Raw genomic sequence first — 20,892 nt, forward strand, 5'->3', positions numbered from 1 at the left:
CTGATGTGAGGATTAGCGTATGATCGGCATAGAGTAGATATTCAATTAACAGCAGAGAACATCAAACAGAGGAGGCAGGAAAATACAGGAGGAAATAGAGAAAAGATAAAAGAGGTGATAATGTATGGAAGTGGTATAATGCTACCAAAAATAACCTTGGCTTCATGCCCTGTGGATTTGCCTTCATTTGAGAAAACTGAAAATCTTGCAAGGGGGTGAGTTATCAAAAACCTTTCAGAGAATCTGCAATACACACTTGTGCTGCAATGACAAGTGGTTCTCAATGTTTTCTGAGTGGCAGAGAATCCAGAATCTACTTAAAATATTGGAAGTAACTCAAAGACCCAAAGAGAAAATTCTAGGTTGTGCAAACCATTTTTCACTAGATTCTGATGGGTGTTAAGAAAGCCAAATGCCCTGATGAAACAATTTTTTTAAAGATTTTATATGAGAGAGAAAGAGAGAGAGAGAACGGGGGGACGATGAGGGGGAGAGGGACAAGCAGACTCTGTGCTGAGCGAGGAGCCTGACATGGGGCTCAATTTCAGGACCCTGAGACCATGACCCGAGCTGAAAAGAAGAGTCAGACGCCTAACTGACTGAGCTGCTCCGGTGCCCCAAGACAATTTTTTTTAAATAAAAAGTCTAGGAGGTATTTCCAAAGAGTTGGATTCCTTTAGGCCCATAAAACTCATGGGGAAGTGTATTCCATTATCTTCTATTTGCCCTTCCATTTTCTTTCATACATTTTCCCAGAAACAGCAAAGATATCCAATTATTTAATGTAGATTCCTTTTGAATACTTCAAAACTGGTGTCTTTCAATCACTTAGGACAGCTAAAGTGACAAAAAGTACAGACCTCATTAACCTCAAAGGGAAGAACAACAAAACCCCATCCAAGCAACATGCAGGCTGAGTGACGGGTTAAGTAGAGATAGACAGCTTGTGCGGGGAAAGGATGAGATTCTGCACAAAACAAGACAGAGCTAAAGAGGTCAAAGGTCTTTAGATCTCTTCCAAATGACAAAGACTCATCCTTGCAAGGCCAAGAAACAGTTTTCAGGCCACTTGCTTTGTGAGCAAAGCTCCACCACATATGACTAAGTTATACTCTAAGTATGACATGAAGCGTGCCCTCTGGAGAAAAGATTTCTCAGAGTTGCCTTTGAGCTTCCTGACGGCACTCACATGGCCCTTCTCTGAGGATTCAGAAAAGCAGGACCAGAGTGGGGATGTTGCCCCTCCTCCCCAGAGGGCTACCTCCTCTGGCCTTTAGAATTTCTTACCATTACGAGAAGAATGCCTCTCCATGGTTTGCAAAAGATACAAGACTATCTGGCCGAAGATAAAGCAGTATCATGTAATTTCTCAAGTTATAATTAATGATCCTGGTGTAACAGTGGCGGTACAAACCTATCAACCCTAACTGTGTCACGGAATCATCATCAACGATAATGATGCTACTGGGTGCTTACAGAGTCTTCCACCTAAAAACTTGATTGATCGTATCTCAGTGATTTTTGCCAAAATGTTCTGAGGGAGGCAACAGACATGGTTCTAACTTTCCAGCAAAGGAATCCTATGGAAGCAAGGTCGGATGTCTGCAGTGATAACCGTGATTCTGTGGGAGAAGCAGAAAGTCACTAGCTTTGCTTCCAGAGCCCAAATCTTTGGCTCAAGATCACGGGACTAGGGGATCTTCTGAGTGCCCATAGGTGCTGTGGTGAGGTGGCCTGTGTGTGGGGCATGGAACAGGCTGAGTGGAATGCAGAAAAGGGTCAAAGAGCTCAGGAACGAGGCTACTTAACACAGTGCTTATTAATTCTGATCTATTGAAATCCCTCCGTTTTGACTGCATTAGAAACCCTGGCACATACTAGAATTGAAATGTTAAACTCTTCTCTCTACCTAATACATTCAGACAGAAACATATGCACACACATTCTTTGTCTATCTATCTATCTATCTATCTATCTATCTATCTATCTATCTGGACAAAGCACTTTTCTGGAGTCTAGAACACCTGTGTTCTTGTTCTGACAGCTGTGAACTAGCCACGTGGTAAAGCACTTCACGTAGAGGTCTCAGTTTCCCCATTTGTGCAATGACAGAGGTGGATAAGATGGCCTCTAAGGCTCCTTTCAGCACTAAAATTCTCTTAATTTTCTGAGTTAAGTAAGCTATTGGTTAGGACTTCAGTCTTCACATTGTATTTCATAGGATATAGTCAACAAGCTTTCATCTGAGAAATGGGTATAGTATTTGCTATTTTATTTAATGTCAAAATATGAATTCCAATAAAAGATGGCTAACTTCACAAAGAAGCTCTCTTCCCAACAGACTGTATATATATGCACCCCTGATGTATCTCCCAGCCCCTCACGAAGAGCCCCTGCCCGGCTGCCACAGGGCTTCCTTCCTGTCCACAGACCCGGGATTCTGGGTTATGGCCTCCTGCCCACCCCGCTGCTGCCTCTGTGGAAACTTCGGGCTTCCTTCTCTTGGCCCCAGGTCAACCAGTAGCAGGGGCTCTGTCACATAGCTGAGAGAGCCAAAATAGGACAAAGAAAGAGAAAAGGCAGGAGAAAACTCCTAAGGCCTCAGACAGAATGCCACTGCCCACTCCCCACATACCTTTAGTTCCAGGGTGGGGACACAGGGAGGGACGGGAGAGGTGCAGGAGCGGGGGGTGGAGAGACCGCTGTGCTGCTGCCGGTCCTCCTTTCTCCAGCACCCCTCCTGGCCCCATACCTATCAAACCCCAGTCCCCATCTGCATCCATCCCATCCCTTCACCAGCTCGGGGCCCGCACACCCTTAGCTTCCTACCTCGTTCCCTAACTCTTTAAAGTCCCACCTCCTCCCTGTCAGAGCACGCACTCCAGGTCACATGAACCACATCTGATGGTGGAGGAGTGCTTGGTCTCACTCCCTGGAATGTAAGGGACAGAAAGTCCCCATTTCTGTAGCACTCAGACAAGACGACAGTAGAAGATCCAGTACGCCAAGTGCACTTGCCACATCGTGCTCTGTACATACAGTTCCATGGGCGTCCCTAGGATTGCTTTACAACTCAAAACCATAGAAAGATATGCTTTGATTCTCTTCCCGTCTCACAGGCGAGGAAATCAAGGCTCCGACAGGTTATGCAAGTTGTCTAAAGACCGTGGGGTAAAAGCTTCGGAGGACTGGCCCAGGAACCTCCACATCATTTAATATTGCCGTAGCAAAATGGACTCCAGCTTTCCAATTTCTCAACAATCAGTTCAACAAACAAAATGTTTGCACACGATTCGTATTCCGTGTGGGAACCACCGTTCCCTGTGGAGATGTCGCTGGGTATCTGTGTGGACGAAAGCCATCAACACACTGTGCCAACCACAGCAGGGACTAAGAGACTCTACTGATGCTTTTATTTTTTTTTATTTATTTTTTAAAGATTTTATTTATTTATTTGACAGAGATAGAGACAGCCAGCGAGAGAGGGAACACAAGCAGGGGGAGTGGGAGAGGAAGAAGCAGGCTCATAGCAGAGGAGCCTGATGTGGGGCTCGATCCCATAACGCCAGGATCACGCCCTGAGCCGAAGGCAGACGCTTAACCGCTGTGCCACCCAGGCACCCCTACTGATGCTTTTAATTCACCCAGTTGCTCAAGGAAAGGAAGAAAGAGGGCAAAATGCTACCTGTTCGATAACAAACCTTCAGGAAAGCTATCTGGTTAAAATGCCATTTTCAACCTGCAACCCCAGATGGGCAGATTTGAATGGTGACTTGTGGATAAGGTCACATTACCATTTGGATAGAAGATGGTTATATTTTGTGAAACAGAACAGCTAGGATTCCAAGCTAGGATTCCAAGGAAGATTTTAAGACTTTAATCTTCTTGGATGCTTTATAAAAACCAAACAAATGTTGCCTATGAACGATTCATGGTGGCTCTAAAAAATTAAGTCTTCTCTTACTGTTAATATTTTAGTGGGCCTTCCACAGGGTCTCCCTAATTAGAAACTTGAGAGATAAATGAAAAAAATATGTTATAAACTACTTGAAGTATGCTACGGGAAAGGGCCATTATTTCTAAAGCAACAGAGAGGGAATTCATTTCTTCAGCACACTTTCCTGGTATGTATTGGTCTTGTCTAATATTTCAGGCGGGCCATTTGCAGGCAATAATGCAGAGTCTCCGGGAGAGCCACATGATCACTCTTCTTTCCTGCAGCTTGGTTCTAGTATGTCCTGGAGGCCCTCTGGGAGACTCAGTAGAAAGAATTCCTGTCTGGGATCATCCAAAGCTTAAAGAGCTTGGTCACGCCATGAGGGTAAAAATTAGTTCCCACTTGAGGGCGGCATGTTTATCCACTGACTCAAGTTCATTCAGCTTTGGATCAAGTTCATAATGAGCTCATCTGACAGACCACAAAGCATGACCTACAGGGTGACACAAATGGCCAAAATGGAGACTCTCCAGCTTGCTTTCTTTTTTTTTTAAGATTTTATTTATTTACTTGACAGAGATAGAGACAGCCAGCGAGAGAGGGAACACAAGCAGGGGGAGTGGGAGAGGAAGAAGCAGGCTCATAGCAGAGGAGCCTGATGTGGGGCTCGATCCCATAACGCCGGGATCACGCCCTGAGCCGAAGGCAGATGCTTAACCGCTGTGCCACCCAGGCGCCCCCCAGCTTGCTTTCTCTACTTGGTATCTTGTTGTCTAGAAACAAAAACCACCACTCACAGTGATCAGCTTTTAGGTACAGGATGATCTTAATTTTGTAACCACCATCACCAAAACCCCCAAAGCCCAGAAACCTATGCATAGTGAGGCTATGGGGCTGAGGCTACACAGACCCTCGAGCCAGACTGCCTGGGACCAAACCTTGGTTCTGATATTGCAGTGGGTTGCAAGGTGAACTCCCCCCAAAAGTATGTCCACCTGGAAACTGTGAATGTAACCTCATTTGGAAAAAGTGTCTTTAGAGTTGTAATAAAGTTAAAGATCTTGAGGCGAGGCCATCCTGAATTAGGCTGGGCTCTAAATCCAATGGTAAGTACCTTTATAAAAGAGAAGGGGAGGGGTGCCCATGTGGCTCCGTCGGTTGGGCATCCGACTCTTGATTTTGGCTCAGGTCATGATCTCAGGGTCATGGGATCAAGCCCCACGTCAGGATCAACAGGGAGTTTGCTTGAGACTCTCTTTTTCCTTCTTCCTCTGCCCCTCCCCCATCTCTCCTTCAAATAAATAAATAAATCTTTAAAAAAAAAAAAAGAGAGAAAGAGAGAGAAGGGGACAAGACACAGGGGCAAGATGCTGTGCTGGCAGGGGCAGAGACTGGGGCGATGTGTACAAGCCAAAAAATACCAAGGCCGGCCGGCAGCTACCAGAAGCCAGGAGAAAGGCAGGGCACGGATTCTCCCTGGGAGCCTCTAGAAGAACCCAACCTCCTGATTGCTGACTTCAGACTCCCGGGCTCCAGAACTATGAGACAGTGCACTTCTGCTGCTGTGAGGCATCCGGGTTGTAGTGCTCTGGTATGGCCACCCTAGGACGCTCACGAACAGCAGCGCTTGCTAAGCTGAGGGACCTTGGGCAAGTGACTCGGCATCTTCATACCTCAGTCTCCCCAGCTGTAGAACCGACGATTTAATCATCCCTTAGGATTGTCGTGAGGATCGGTAAGTAAGGTGTGTGGCACCCTCCGAGCTGCTGCGCACAGCCAGCGCACTGTTTCTCTCTCCTGTGCCCCTCCTCTTCCTCACGGACACACATGTGCATCTGGGCACTGTCGCGGAGCATCAAGATCAAGAATCGATTTACTTTTCTCTGTTGTGCTTCTGTGTTTTACAAATTACGTCCAAGGAATGTGCCTCATGCATCAGAGGGCATTTATGCATTTTAAATGATCACTGTATTTGCACTGATAAAAGGCTGCCTATCTGCAAGTTCATCTTCACATAAAAATTGCTGTGCCGTGTTTCGCAGTGATGGAATATGTAAACAACACGCGTGCTAGCAGGACCCACACGGCGCCGGAGGAACAGCCGTGCGATTATTAACACCCGAGAACTCCAGCGCACAAACTGTTAGGAAGTCAACTACTCTTTTGGAAGTTGAGAGGTTCTGAAAATTGCTTCCTGTTGCCTAGCACAAGGAAGCCTGATTTCCTGGTATTCGTGTTTCTCTTCCCATCCTAACAGTAAACTCCAGAGTTTAGAAGCTGCTAGATATCAGACACTCTTCAGATATCTAGCTCTTCTCACTGTCAGCATTACACACTACTTTAATGGACCCATGCCTCGTAGGAAAAACACTGTTTTTGTAATGAAGTACTTCACCTGACCTTGAGGGAAGGCTTACTGAGGACGAGAATGTAACACACTATAAAGTACAAGAGAAGGGACACACGGAAGGGTGCCGACCACGATGAGGTGGAAAGGCACTGCGGCTTCCAGGCTCACCAGGGCCAGACAACCGGAAGCACTGCATCCTCCGCAAAATCGCCTTCCTGGCCCGACCCTTGGTAGGGGCGTGGAAAGTTCTTTTTAATAATCACAGCAAAATACACCACCTGCAAGCTACTGTTATCCGCAGGTACTTCCTGTCACGTGAAGTAGGTTATCTTTCAGCACGGTGGAAACGAGGGGCTGCCGAGTGAACGTCCTCGCTCAAGCTCACCCTCCACGTGAGGGGCAGGTTTTTTTTTTTCATGATACAAATGATAAATTATATTTGTACAGTAAATAAGTATCAATAGTCAACACAAGTTCAAAACCAGCCACCGGCCCCTGGGACTGAGAAAACGGCTGGATGACACCCCTACCACAGTGCCCGTCGGGAGGGAGCACGGCGACATGTGCACCACATGCGCGGCAGTGACCGGTGGCTCCTCCGGGTAGGTAACAAGACAGTTACCCTAATCACGCTTTCGACTTGAGGGCAGGGGTTGGCAGACCCCTCCTTGGTCACGCACAGGTGTTTGCTGGGAGTCTGGGGGGGGGGAGCACACTGCACATGTGCTGCCAGGACACCTCTCCCAGTGTCACTTCTGCGGTGAGAGCCCTGCTTGGCTTCTTGTTTAAGCCTCTGGCACTGTCCACCTGCTCCCTTTCCTCGCCACCACCCATGTTCCTTCAGCCTGGGTTTCTCACTGCCTCAAGCCTCCGATCACTACTTCAGTGCCTGCATGTCCTTCTCTCTACCTTTTCCTAAGTGGACTTCTGTCCAGTGATTTTTCCCAGAGTATCTCTAAGCAGGACAGACTTGAAATGTTAACAAATAAATGGAAAGCAGAAGGGACGGAGGGAGGGAAGGAGAGACAGAGACCGAGATAACAAACAAGTTTATAACCATAGGCAGTACTCAAGAAACAGGCCCGGTGCTCTTCACTGTCTTCACTGCCCATGGTTATTTGATCTTGTTCCCCAGCATTTTCTCTGTATTCCCTGGGTCCCCCACCATGTCCTCACCCCTCTTCCCTTTGGTGGAGGCCCTGCAGACCCAAACGGAGTTCTCAAAGGTTGACAAGATCCATCCATCTGGGGAGGAATCTCTCCTGTTCAGCTATCTCCAATTCTCGTCCTGGTCCTGCCAACTCTGCCGCCCGCTGCCCCATCTCCCCGGTGGTTCTCCTTTGTCTTTCTACCGCCTAAGTGTGGCTGTGTTTATGGAGTCTCAAGCTTCCTCCAGAACCTCCTGCTAAGTCTGCCCCTTGCACCTTTATGTCTAGACTTGACTTCTCTCCTGAGCTCCAGGTATCTATATCCTGCCGACTCCTAGATGATTCCATGATTGTGTTCAAATAGCAACTTAAATAAAATATATACAAACTCGGAACTCATGATCCATTTCCCTGAACTTGCCTCACACCTCCCAAGATCTCAGTACTTGCTAAAGCATCAACAGCCTCCTACCAACCAAAACGGACACCACCAAGTCACCTTGAACTTCCCCTCCCTTGCATCACACTTGGGATTCACTTGAGTCAATCTTCGTATCTCCTGCGCCTGCTTGTTACTCTCCTGTTGTTACCAGCATCCCGAGTCCAGCTCTTCTTGGACAGGCTGCTGTGACTAGGCTGTTAACTGTTTTTCCTGTCTTCCCCCACAGCTTTCTCCCATGGCTTCCAGAATGTCTTCCTGACAAAGCTTTGATCTCACTCATTTTTATTCAAAGCTTGTACGATTGGGCTTCTATTCCACTCTTCCACTTTCCAAACTTAGTCTAAATGTGCTGTTAAAGTTTTTAGACTAGAGGGTGGCTCTAACGTCTTGGGGGGCCACACAGGCGAACCAAAGCCTAAGCCAGAGTCTGTGCACTTGAATCTGAGAAAGTGAAACTGAAGTCGCGAACAGCCAACCCGGTTTCCCCAACACGGCAGCCACATACGCTGTATGCAGTCAAACACTTGCTTTGCTTTGCTTCAGCATCTTCTCTAGGGAAACCCGGCCCCCACCTCCTGTCCTGGCACAGTCCTAACCACCTTTTGTTTGACACTCTCTGATGTGAATCGGTGTGTGCTCCAATAACCTCTTGAAAATTTTACCGTGTATCAGTTTACCTACACGATGGTATCCTACACTCTTGGTTGCAGAAATCACTCCATATTCTTCACATGTGCCCTATCATTTCTGGCTTCTGTGCCTTTGCAGAGCCTGTTCTTTCAGCCTGCAGAGCCCTCTTCTCCCAGCTTTGGATTTCCAAACCTTCCTGTCTTTAAAAATCACCACGGCCAAGATTCTCATACCCCAGCAGCAAATGGGCTACTTGGCCATTGACCCATCTGTAGCATTTTTATCTCTGCCTCTGTTATGACTCACAACATGCGAACCTATACTGGGTCCCTGATTAGGCACGTCTGGCAGGGGAAGGCCCCCATCAGATTCAACTCTGAATCCTTGTGCTGCTGGGCCATCCATGTCCGGGGTGGGCAGGTCTCTGCCAATAACTGAACGAGTGACTCTGTGTACTCATGAACAGCCCTCTCCCTCAGACCTCAGCTGAGGACCATGACAAATGCCGAAGAAGACAACAACTTGGATTCTGCCCTCCAGGAGCTTATAGCTCGGAAAGATTAGGCTAACATATGTTAACTGATAAAAAACAATGGAAGATAAAGAATAGGACTACTGAGAATATACATTATACACGTTCTGTTCAGTCAGAAAAGAGGCTCCTTTTTATGAAATGACATTGGATATTAGTAATAGGGTTTTTTTGGATGGGTGAAAAGAAGGGCCTTCTAGGTGGAGGGAGTAATCGGATTAGGACAGCGAAAGGCAATGGGGAGAAGGGCCTAATCACCATGTCCCACTCAGGCTAGGATGTGGGCTCAGTGCCGTGTATGCATTATTTCATTTAATCCTACAACAGTCCTGCAAAGCAGACAGCATCAGTGCCAATTTTATAAGTAAGAAGGCTGAGGCTCTAGGGGATTAAGGAAGTGGCCAAGGTTATGCAAGATTAGGTGGCAGAGCTGGGACTGGAACAAGGCAGCCTGCTTCTGCTGCACCACGCTGCCTCCTCCAGAGCAAAGCACAGAAACGTCACTGGGCATTTTCTTCAGGAAGGGGGACTCTCTGCACTGATGAATCACTCACGTTGCAGAGCAAGAAGCACAGTGTGTAATATGTGTAGGGCTCAGTATAAGGTAGCTGACTCTGAATGGAAGTCTGTCCATCTGCAAAGAAAAGCGAGAAGGCTTTTCTTCAAAGGGATGAGTGGTATGGGGAGAAATGATGAGGGAGGGCAGCCCGAGAATGGAGGGCTGTCTCCAGACTAATAGAGAGCAGAAAGAAGGGACAGAGGCTCGAGTTTGGATTAATATTACCCATCCCAGCTTCCTTCAGTTACAATGGAAGAGAAATAACCCAACTGAATATAGAGTGGTTAAAATGAACACCCATCCTCACAGGTGATAGGAAAGACAATGATGGCGGGAGACATACTTGGTCTCGTTGGCGCATCGGATCTTGCAGCCTTCCTTGGGAATCACCAAGCCCAGGTGCATTCGCAGTCTGCAGTTGGTGGGCCCCGTGTGTGGCCACACGTGAGTTCCTGGGTGCATGATGGAATATTTGATCTGCGCAGAAAATACAACAAACGGGTCATCCACTTATCGAGGAACGGAGGAAGGGCTAAATTAAAGTGACAGGATAAAATGAATGTCACTTTGAATTTGAAACTTTGTAAAGCTCAGAATTTATATTCTCGTCTTACTTCTTTGATAGGGACTCTCATTTTCTACCAAGCGATAAACATTGAACATTTCCTGCGCTCAATTCTGACATCAACCACATGAAATTATGTTTCATTAAAGAGAGAGTGACAAAAGATCCCTTCCTTGGGCCAAATAACGCTTTCTTTATAAAGGTCACCACTCCCTTCCTCCTAATAACGAACTGTGTCCTTCCCATCACTGAAGACGCGCTTGGTACCTGTCCTCTTCGGCATCCTGTTGTCTCGGGAAATTTATCTAGCAAAGAACAGGTTTTAGGAGCTCCTTTACAGGCATTTTCATTTTTTCTTCCTAGAAGAAGACATGATAAAAATCATTGTTAGAAACAAATCACAGTAAAACTCCTTACTGGGAATGAGAAAGCTAAGCACACACAAGAAGACAAAGTGTAACAGACAGTGACTGGCAGAACAAGGACCAGAAATCTCCAGTGTTGGACTATTTGACTAAAGCTGTCTAATGGACAAGGTGAGGGTTGAATACTTATTCTCCCTGTGACAGGTAGAAAAATGCTCCCCCCCAAAGGTGTCCATGTTGTAAGCAGGAGCCTATGGATAGGTTATGCTATATGACAAGGGGAGAGAGCAGCTGCAGGTGATATTGAGATTTCTAATCAGATGACCTGAAAATAAAGAGATTATCCTGGATTAACTGGGTGGGTTCCATGTAATCAAAGAGTCTTTCAACGTGGAAGAGGGAGGCAGAACAGAGGGATACAGAATGAGACAGACTTGACCGGCCATTGCTGGCTTTGAAGATGGAAAGCAACGGCAAGCCAAGGAATATGGGCAGATTCTAGAAGCTGGAGCCTCCAGACGGAATAGAGCCCTGAGGACACTCTGATTTAAGCTCAGTGAGACCACTGAAGACTTCTGAGCTCCAGAACTGTAAAGATAAATACATTTATGTCATTTAAAAGCCACTAAGTTCGTGGTAATTTGTTAGAGCAGTCATAGAAGACTCCCTAAGGAAAAAAACAGCTTCTATTTCTAACCTAAAAATGCATTTCTAGGACTATATCAAAGAGTTACCTAAGCATTTTTAATTGGAATTGAATGTATTTTTCATTGTACAGATCATACTTTATATGAAAAGGGGAAAAAGGAGCGCCTGGGTGGCGCAGTCGTTAAGCGTCTGCCTTCGGCTCAGGGCGTGATCCCAGGGTCCTGGGATCGAGCCCCGCGTCGGGCTCCCTGCTCTGCTGGGAGCCTGCTTCTTCCTCTCCCGCTCCCCCTACATCCAGCCACAGCTTTAAGGCCTTCAACTCTCTAGCACCATCCTTTCCTAACTAGAACTAGACAACCTCTACGTCTTAACTAAATCAGATACTCCTCAGTGTCTTTGTCCAGATCTGAGCTCTTAGCGTGGCTAAGAAACTGCCGAGCTGCCTCTCTTCCTCACATCTTCCCCAACTCCTCTCACCACAGATTCTCTCTCCAGTTTCTGAGCCACCCGAGGGAGCATATGCTTCAGGGATCCCATCCTGCTTCTATGCAAGCTATGGTACTGGTTGTCTTCAAAATTCTTTAAGAATTTTCTTCCAGAACACAGTTACTGGATTCCTCCCAGAAGCCTAGAACCACCAACAGAAGGCCACAAAGAACCTTAACAAAACTTCCTAAAAGAGGGCACATATTGCGTGGAGCACGGGGTGTTATAGGCAAATAATGAATCATGGAACTTTACATCAAAAACTAAAGATGTACTGACTAACATAACGTAATAAAAAATTATTAAAAAAAAACTTCCTAAAAGAGAAACTATGTGACTTACATTCTCTTATGACAAAAACAAAAACAAAAAAAAAACCAAACAAACCCCAAAAAACCCAATTAGAGATGAATTTCTATTTAATTAATTGCAACTAATGGGAAAACACATGCTTAATGATAGCCCCCACCCGAAATACACACACAGCTCAATCATTCTGAGTCAAAATGGAAATCAAGTTAGAAATGCAGTCATTTTCTGGAAATAATACGAGTGAAAATATCATACATTACAGCTTAAGGAGCATATTTTGCCACAATTAAAACTTTTTAAAAACATGCAAAAATCTAAAGTCAAAATGTTGCCTTCAACCAAATCTTGTCTCCATTATTTATTTTCTTGTTTGCTTAACACTTTTATATGCCCTATAATGCTCTGCAGATTTCAACTGTATCAAAGCACCTTTTGTTAGCAGAGACTACCGTTCTGGAAATTACAGCCAGGATGCCTGAAGCATTGTTGTAGGAAGCATTAGGATGCTAATGCATAGGGATCAGATAACTTGTGAATGCTTGAGGCCAACAGAAATCAGGCATTTTAGTGAGACTCCAACAGACAAAATTAGCATGTTGTTCACATATTGACCTTGTAGCTCCCTTAAAAAAATATCTTGTTGGCCAAAAAGCTGACGGTCACTAAAAATCACGTGATGTCTCCTCCGATGGACATATCCTTGAAACTATTACTGAGGTAGCTCTTCTCTTACGTGTAAACCATTCTGAAAGTGTAGGTGAGATAAATAGCCTCTTATTTGTCCTTTAATGTAAACCCACTGCTTGTCCTCTCAGTTTATTCGGTGCAGCTGAATTTGTGCACACATACTGCTTAGTCTTCAAAATGGATTTATGTTTGGATAGCTATTGTCAACCCAGGTGACGTGATTTTTCAAGAAGAGAATTGGAAAGAGCCTTAAAACTAAAATTCAATGCTCCTCATTTTCAGGATAGATTGATATATTAATTCACTGAACACACACATGCTGGAGCCCCGTGAATGTGCCTGAGCCTGGTTTCAGCCCAAGTAATGTTAGGTAGAATGTGAATCACTTCCTATTCTTGAAGAGCACAGACACTAATTATTATTGCCTGTCCCTCTACTGTCTTATCATCTCCAACCCATGGTGACCCCATTTGGGCAGGCTACATCATCTCCATGTTATGGAGCAAATGAGGCTCCAGGGAGGTCCTTTCTAAGATAGTAATTAGCACATGGTGTACTTTTCAGTTAAGCCTACACAGTAGGGCTACTCTTTGTGACTTACCATTTAATGAGAGAGACCAGGAAAATCGAAATATTATTTATATATATTTATCCAAATACACATGTGAGTATACTTACATATACACACACATATATTTACATGTGCACGCATGCACACACACACACACAGATAAGTGTTCACATGTAGTTTTAAGAAACAATGATGGATTTTGATAATATATTTTTTCTGTGCAGTTTCCTTTTAAGTTGGGAAATCCCGGCTCTGGGAAGTATCTTGAGAAGACTCGAGCCTTCCTCACATCAGGTCATGGGTTGCAGAGAACAATCTAGAAATCAGGAGCTCACCTTGCTGCCACAGCGTAAACTGACTCCAGTCGCCTTTCTCCCTCAGGTTTTCGTCTTCAGGCAGGAAGAGGCCTTTGGTTTTATCCAACACTGCGAGGCCTTCATCGCGGATTAACTTCCAGTTTCTTTCTAAGGACTAAAGGGAAGATTCTGGTTTTACTGGACTGAAAATATGCCTGGTAGTCATAATGACTCTCAGCTTTTTGTTTATTTGATTAATAAAGTAATGAAATTTGTGCTTTCATCTAGATTGCTTATGTCAATTTCCTCTAGGACTTCTTGTCCAGAGTTTAAAAAAAGCCCTATTACTCTTTTTGAGAACTAAATGCCTTTGCAGCATAAAAATGTCAGTAATTCCTGAGAATAATCCCCTCCAACAATTCCTTTTATATTTTTCAAAGGTTGTTTGTTTTGTTTTTTGTTTTTTTTTACAGATCACAAGTGAACAAGAGTATAGCTCTTCTTGATTATATCCTCTCAATACATTACCGTGCGCTCCCTGCGACCCCCTGGCACGCAAAGAATAGACATCAGGGACTTCATCTTTCAACAGAGGTCCTCGTGAACATGCCGTTCAACATGGTCAATTACAATTACATTTTAAAGACATTGGAAAAGTGTCCATTGGAACATTTGATGGATTATAAAGTTAATAGCAAAACAAAGCAAATAAATGCCCCGGTGTTTAGAATTCAGTCAAACAAAAATACTTCTGACTTCTCCTTCACGAGGGTGCTTTAGCTGCTGTCAGAAAGTGGGTTTAAGACCAGCAGAGCCTTGGAGTGGCCAGGCAGATGCTGGAAGATGTGTGGAAGGAACATTCTGGAGCTCTGGCTGCCAAGCCCTCCTCGCCACCGCACTGTGATGCTGATGAGGGTGGGAGCAGAGGGGAAAGCAGGCGAGGGTGACGAGCTTGTGGAGGGGCAAACGGAGAGGAACTACTCAGAGGAAAAAAGAATAGAAACTGCTTTCCTACTGTATGCTGAGACTAATGGTACAGATAAACTGGGATTCTGAAATGTTAATAATGCCAAACATTTCTATGTTGAACGAGAGGTGGATGGAGCAGTTGAGTATATGGGTACACGGAGAGGGAGGGGCACAATACCTGATTTCAAGAGTCAGGGCTCAAGAGCAGGGCACTTGAACTAGTGAGTTACAAACAAAAAGAAAGATTTTGACACACAAAAAATGAAAACAATTAGTGCCCCCTGAAAGCAGATTAAGGTGCCTTGTACAACATGGCTCTCTATCTTTTGAATTAATGAAGCAAAACTGGTTGACCCATTATTGGATAGAGCAAAGAATGAGATAATGTGTGAAGTGTTTTTTTTGTTTTTTGTTTTTGTTTTTTTTTTTACCAGACCCGGCTTTATGAATTCATGATTCCATGTTGGAAAAGTGATACGGAGCCAGGAACGCTCTGAGAGACAGATGCCCTCAGAGATTTGTGTGAAAACATGGTGCCAACTTCAGCCCAGCCCAGGGAACATTTTTTTATATTATGTGACAACATTAGATTTATTAAGATAGTCTAGGGCCAGACACAGATTTTAAGATAGATACTGATTTTCTATGTCTTCTTTTCCCCTTCATTTCTTTGACTCTACCGGTTTATTTCCTTTTTAAATGTCAGCTTGATTAAGGTATAATTGACAAATAAGATAGTAAGATCTGTAAAAGTGTACATCGTGGTGATCTGATATGCATATACATTGTGAAAGGATTTCCCCCATCTGGTTCATTAACACATTCGTCACCTCACACATTTATCTTTCATTTTTTTCATTTTCAAAGTTTTCTGTTGAGAACATTTAAGTTCTACTCTCTTAACACATTTTAATTATACAATGCAGTGTTATCAACTATAGTCACCATGTTAAACATTCAATCCTCAGACTTTATTCATCTTATGGATGAAAGTTTGTACCTTATACCAACCTCTCCCTATTTCTTTTATTCCCCCACCCCAGCCCAGCCCTGGCAACCACTCTTCTACTCTCTGTTTGTATGAGTTTGACTTTTTTTTTTTTAATTTAGATTCCACATGTAAGTGATACCATATTTTCTTTCTGTGTTTGGCTTATCTCACTTAGCATAATGCCCTCAAGGTCCACCATGTTGTTGCAAATGGCAGGATTTCCTTCCTTCTCAGCTGAAGAATATTCCTGTGTGTGTGTGTGTGTGTGTGTGTGTGTGTGTGTATTTATGTGTATATATACCACATCTTCTGTATCCATCCATCCATTCATGGACACTTTGGTAGTTTCTATGTCTTACTGTGGATAATGGCATAATCAACATGAAAATGCAGATATCTCTTCAATATCTCATTTTCACTGTCTTTGGATATATACCCAGAAGTGGGATTGCTGGGTCATGCGGTGGTTCTATCTTTAATTTTTTGAGGAAACGCCCAATTATTTTCCACAGTGGCTACACCAATGTACAGATTTGATACTGCTATTTCTGTGAGAGCCACCTACTGATTCATGTCAGAAGCCACAGCTGCTGCTCCCATCGCGCTGATTTATGCGGGTGCTGGTCATCAGTAATTTCAATACTACTTCATCCCGAGTAAGTAATTCATACATAGCCAGTCAAAGACAGAATTCCAATAAAAAGATACTCAAAAGCCCTCACTTTGGCAGGTCCCCTGAATGACAGAATATGATGGGTTTTTTTATTTTTTGAAGAATCCCAAGATTATGGAAAAGAAAAAAATGCACCCCATACATTCACATCTTCTCAAATGTTACCTAAATCGCCAACACTCCTTGTGGCTATTGTAATTTGCTCAAGTTGATAGATAAATCTGTTAGATTCTTGTTAAGCTGTCACACAGATGAGGGGAGAATTACCTTTCTAACACATGAAATTACTTTTCAAATGAGGTTTCTGGAGCCTTACACAGCAGGCTCTTCCCATCTTCCCTCCTGGTATTTTAGAAGTTTTTTCATTTCTTTTGCATGCCGATGTTAGGAGCATCTTTGCAAAGAGCTGATCTTTTGTTAGGAAAACAGGCACAAAGCAGTAAGGAAAATGTTAAAGCGATTGCATCACTAAATAAAATTTTTAAAATTTTTCTTAGGAGCAGGCTTTTACCAGAGTAATGAGTGCACTTGGATTTGTTTTTGGTTGGTTTGTTTTTTGTTTATTGTTTTCAACTTTGGAAGGATTCGGCATAGTCTCTTTTATGGGCATCAGGGAGAAACCTGGGAGGGGACCTGGAAATTTTATTTTTAAGCGTAAACCAAGGAACCACACTATCAAATTCACATGATTATAGGGGATTAAACACCAAACCTAATTACACAGGGTGTGTGTTTGTGTGTGTGTGTGTGTGTGTGTGTTTGAGAGACAGAGAGAGAGAGGGGAAGTGAGAGGGTGAGAGAAGGAAGGGTCGGAAGGAGGGAACGGATACGAATCTTTTCTACAGTAATACCACTCAGATGTCTGGGAGGGCAAAAGAATTCCATTTCTTAGTAAATTCGAACAGGAACTTGAAGGCTTTCACAGAGCAGGCCATACTCACCTTATTAAAAGTCTCATCTAAAATATTACTTCTTTGACCCTAAATACACCCATTTCATAAAACTGAAAAAAGAAACTGATGGGATTGGAATTTGAGTTGATCGCTGGGAAGACCACAGCTTCTAACTCACATTTCTCCTTGTGGCAGCACAGATTTGAGAGCACAGATATTTGATTGTTTTTATGGTGCCACATGGCTTCGTAAGCCCATCATGAGCGCTTGCCTTTTGTTGAACCTCAGCTATATTTGACACTCAAGTCATCTGAGTGGAGCTCCCAGCTTCAAGATTCATTAACCTCACAACACACCACAGTTCTCTGTACTCCAGACCCCCAACCAGTTGACAAGGTCCTCACTTCCCAGATATTCTGCTCATTCACTTGGATGGTACGCTTTTCTCTTCAACATCAAATTGGATTAAGTCTACTTTTAAAGTCTTCTCCGAAAACTGATTTCTTGCAGAAAGTTTCAAGGAGCAAACTAAAGCCAAACTTAATTCTTATAGTCAAATATTTAAATTTCCCTTTCTATTTTCACTCAATTAAAAGTACATATTTTTAAAAGTCAACTAATACTACAAGTCTTATAATAAAAGCAGCAGTCTCGCACTCAATTCTTCCCCCATCCTGAGTCCAACCCAGTTAATTGCTTTAAACACCTCTTCTGTTATCTACCTGCTTCTATCGAAATACTATGTTTATACCGCTATTTCTTGATTCATTCCATTCTAGACATTATCACTCATTTTTCTCTTTGGAAAGGTAACAAGTTAACCATCTGATATCTTCTTTTTCCTCTTCTCAATCTTGCTACAGTTAAATTCAAAATCTTTCATACATCTCAGTAAATTCACATTCGGGTTTTATACTATGACAATGAGGTATCACTCAAACTTGAGTCTTACTGTAACGCTGACCCTTCATTCCACACTTCTGCTCCCTTTGCTTTGGCTTCATTTTCTAATGCACTTGTTACTGTTTCTTCTTTACAGCACTGAAAGGGTGATATAAAATCTCTTGATACTCTTCCACCTCTTGCCAAAAACATCAGATAAGCCATTACTTTCTTTCTCTCTTTTTCCGAAGATAATCCTACAGTAGCCAGCTGTCTTGCTTTGATCTGGACTGGCTGCTGTCTGGGCATGCTGGGCAAGCATTATCAGGGAACTGCCCTTGGCTTTTGCCCTGTAGTGGTCTTCCTAATTATTGCATTCTAGTTGCTCCCAAGAAAGGACACAGCATGGGTAACACTAAATTTCTGAAAATATCGAAGCCTCATTTACACCTGATTGAAGGCTTGCCTGTTTACAGAATTCTAGGTAGTAAATACTTTCTCCTGAGAATTTTGAAAACAATGCCACACTGTATTATAACTTTGGGAGAGCTGTTGGGAGAGCTGACCTTTTCGGATTCCTTTTTTTTTGGGGGGGGTCCCTCAGAAAACTTTATAGAAGTTAGTACAGTGTAGTGGGTTTGGAGCTAGACCGCCTGGTTTGGCAATCTGAGTCTCCCACTTACTAGCTACACGATATTAGGCAATTCACTTATCCATTCTGCCTTACGTTCCTCATTTATAAAGACGGTGAAATACTATGACTTTCCTCAAGAGTCTCTAAGATTAAATGTGCTAAAAGTACCTCTGCTATGTGTAAGTACAGCTATGATGATAATGATGAGGATTTTAAAATCTTCTCTTTGTTTCTAGCTTCCTGAAATTTCCTGAAACTGCACCTTAGTGTAAGCGCTGGTCACTTACGGGTCCCTTCAACATGGAAACTCACAGTTTTTCAATTGGAGACTATCCGGTCTTATTTCTTTAATAATTTCTGCTCCATTCTGTCCCTATTCTTTCTGGAACCGCTTTCATTTGTATGTTGAACATGTGAAATTGAGCCTCAAATTTTTCTGACTTTTCTATTTTCAATCACTTTTGGGTTTTCCTTCTGGGAGATTTTCTTGACTTAGCTTTCAATACCGCTATGAAACTCTTACTTTTGCAAATCCTATTTTGCACATTTCTGAGAGAGTCCTAGTTGGGTCTTTTTTCCTTTCCACAGTATCCTACCTATTCTTTTTTTGTGGCTATGCTTCTTCTCTTACTGCTCTGAGTAACTTACAGGTATTATTTCTTTGGCATTTGCTCCCCGCATTTTCTGTTTCCCCTAAGCTCTACCGCATTCTTTGCTTGTTTTGTTCTTTATCTTCTTTCACGTTGAGGGGTCTCTCCCATGTTAGGTGTCTCTTGGCTGGGAGTCCTCTAGGACTGAGACAGTGACTGGGAGCTGTGTGAAAGGGGAGGGCGTGGGGTGGACAGGCGTCCCCACTGGGCACATATTCAAGCCAGTTTTCTCCCTGGGCATCTGAAATGTGGGGTAGGGAGCGGCGTATTCTTTGAGCCCATGCGGTTGCTGCAGTAGCAGGTGCCTTACGCCCCTTCCCTTTGGAAGCCCCTGTGCAATCACTTCCTTTGGTTTCAGCTTTCTTGGACTCGCCAAGTCAGATACTTCCCTCTTAGACTCTCAAAAGACAAACGAAACAAAAAACATGCTGGTGGCGTTCATCTGTTTGTCTCCCTCCTGGTTTTTGTGTGTTTTTTTTTTTGATAAGTTTATATTTTTACTGTCATTTAAGTGAGGTTTTTCTTTTCTACTGTCATCTGTTCCTTTTTTTATCCTTTTATTATCATTTAAGTGAGGTTGCATGTGGGAGGTAGTAAATGGATTGCTCAGTTCTGATTACTCCTTCTTCACCTATACTTCTAAACATCTCGAACAGGTGATTATTATTTATTTCCCTTCTCTTCTCATAAACCAGAAGGACATTCTAGTAAAACTGAGACAACAAAATCCCATTAGCCCGCAAAACCTCGTAGTGATCCCTGGACTGTGCCTTCAAAACACCACCAAACTCAAAGTGACGCCATTTCATGTGACTGAAATAGGCGGCAGAGAGAAGAAAACATTTCTCAGCATCATATCTCAGTTTGGAACTCTGCTACTCCATATACTGACTTATCGTCACCCTAATTTCTTTTCCCTTGGCCTACATGCTCCCCTTGCGTCATTTGGTTGGTATGCCCCCAATTCCACAATGTGGTCAAATGATGACAAAATTCATTATGATGCTTGAAGCCTGACACAAGATCACTTTTAATTTTGTCCTAATCAAGCAACATTCATCCATCTGAGCCTTAAATATTTTCCTCTATGTAGGAAAATTGAACCGTTCAGAGAAACGTTTTTGCTAAGGCAGTAAGTAAACATTGCAGATTGCTAAGTAAGGGGAGTTTCTTCACTAATCGTATTAGTTTGTGGAGGTTGTCATAACATATAATTACCACAGACTGGGTGACTTAAACGATTGAAATCTATGCTGTCACAGTTCTGGAGGCTGGAAGTCCAAGATCAAGGTGTCGGCAGGTTTGGTTTCTTTTGAGCTCTCTGTCCCTGGTGTGCAGGTCTTCTAGCTATGCCTTCATGTGGTCTGTCCTCTATGTGTGCATATGTCCCTCCATGTGTCCCAATTTCCCTTTCTCATCAGGGCACAAGTCATATTGGATTAGGGGCCACCCCAATGGCCTCATTTTAACTTAACTGCCTCTTTAAATGACCCTATCTCTAAAATACAGTCACATTCTGAGGTACTGGGGGGTTAGGGCTTCAAAATATGAATTTTGGAGAGCACGATCAACACATAACATGAATGTACATTCAAGTGAGAACTAGTTCCAGCTACGAGGGCAAATAGCAGATGGGAGGGGATCAGGAATAAATTCACATCAACATGGAAAA

At 43.5% G+C, this 20,892-nt stretch overlaps 1 protein-coding gene across 5 annotated transcripts in view; it reads right to left on the reverse strand.

The window, feature by feature from the left end:
- The window catches only part of ASPH (aspartate beta-hydroxylase), a 209,617-nt gene that overhangs the window by 4,731 nt on the left and 183,994 nt on the right, over positions 1 to 20,892 (reverse strand). For all 5 annotated transcript variants that reach the window (XM_034668106.1, XM_034668107.1, XM_034668105.1 and 2 more), the window contains 3 exons: positions 13,568 to 13,703; positions 10,431 to 10,522; positions 9,942 to 10,075 (listed from right to left, as the gene is read on the reverse strand). In XM_034668106.1, coding sequence (XP_034523997.1) covers positions 9,942 to 10,075; positions 10,431 to 10,522; positions 13,568 to 13,703 — 362 coding nt within the window. The remainder of the gene's footprint in view (positions 1 to 9,941; positions 10,076 to 10,430; positions 10,523 to 13,567; positions 13,704 to 20,892) is intronic.

The sequence above is a fragment of the Ailuropoda melanoleuca genome, chromosome 9 (assembly GCF_002007445.2).
Source record: "Ailuropoda melanoleuca isolate Jingjing chromosome 9, ASM200744v2, whole genome shotgun sequence".
In the NCBI taxonomy this organism is placed as follows: domain Eukaryota; kingdom Metazoa; phylum Chordata; class Mammalia; order Carnivora; family Ursidae; genus Ailuropoda; species Ailuropoda melanoleuca.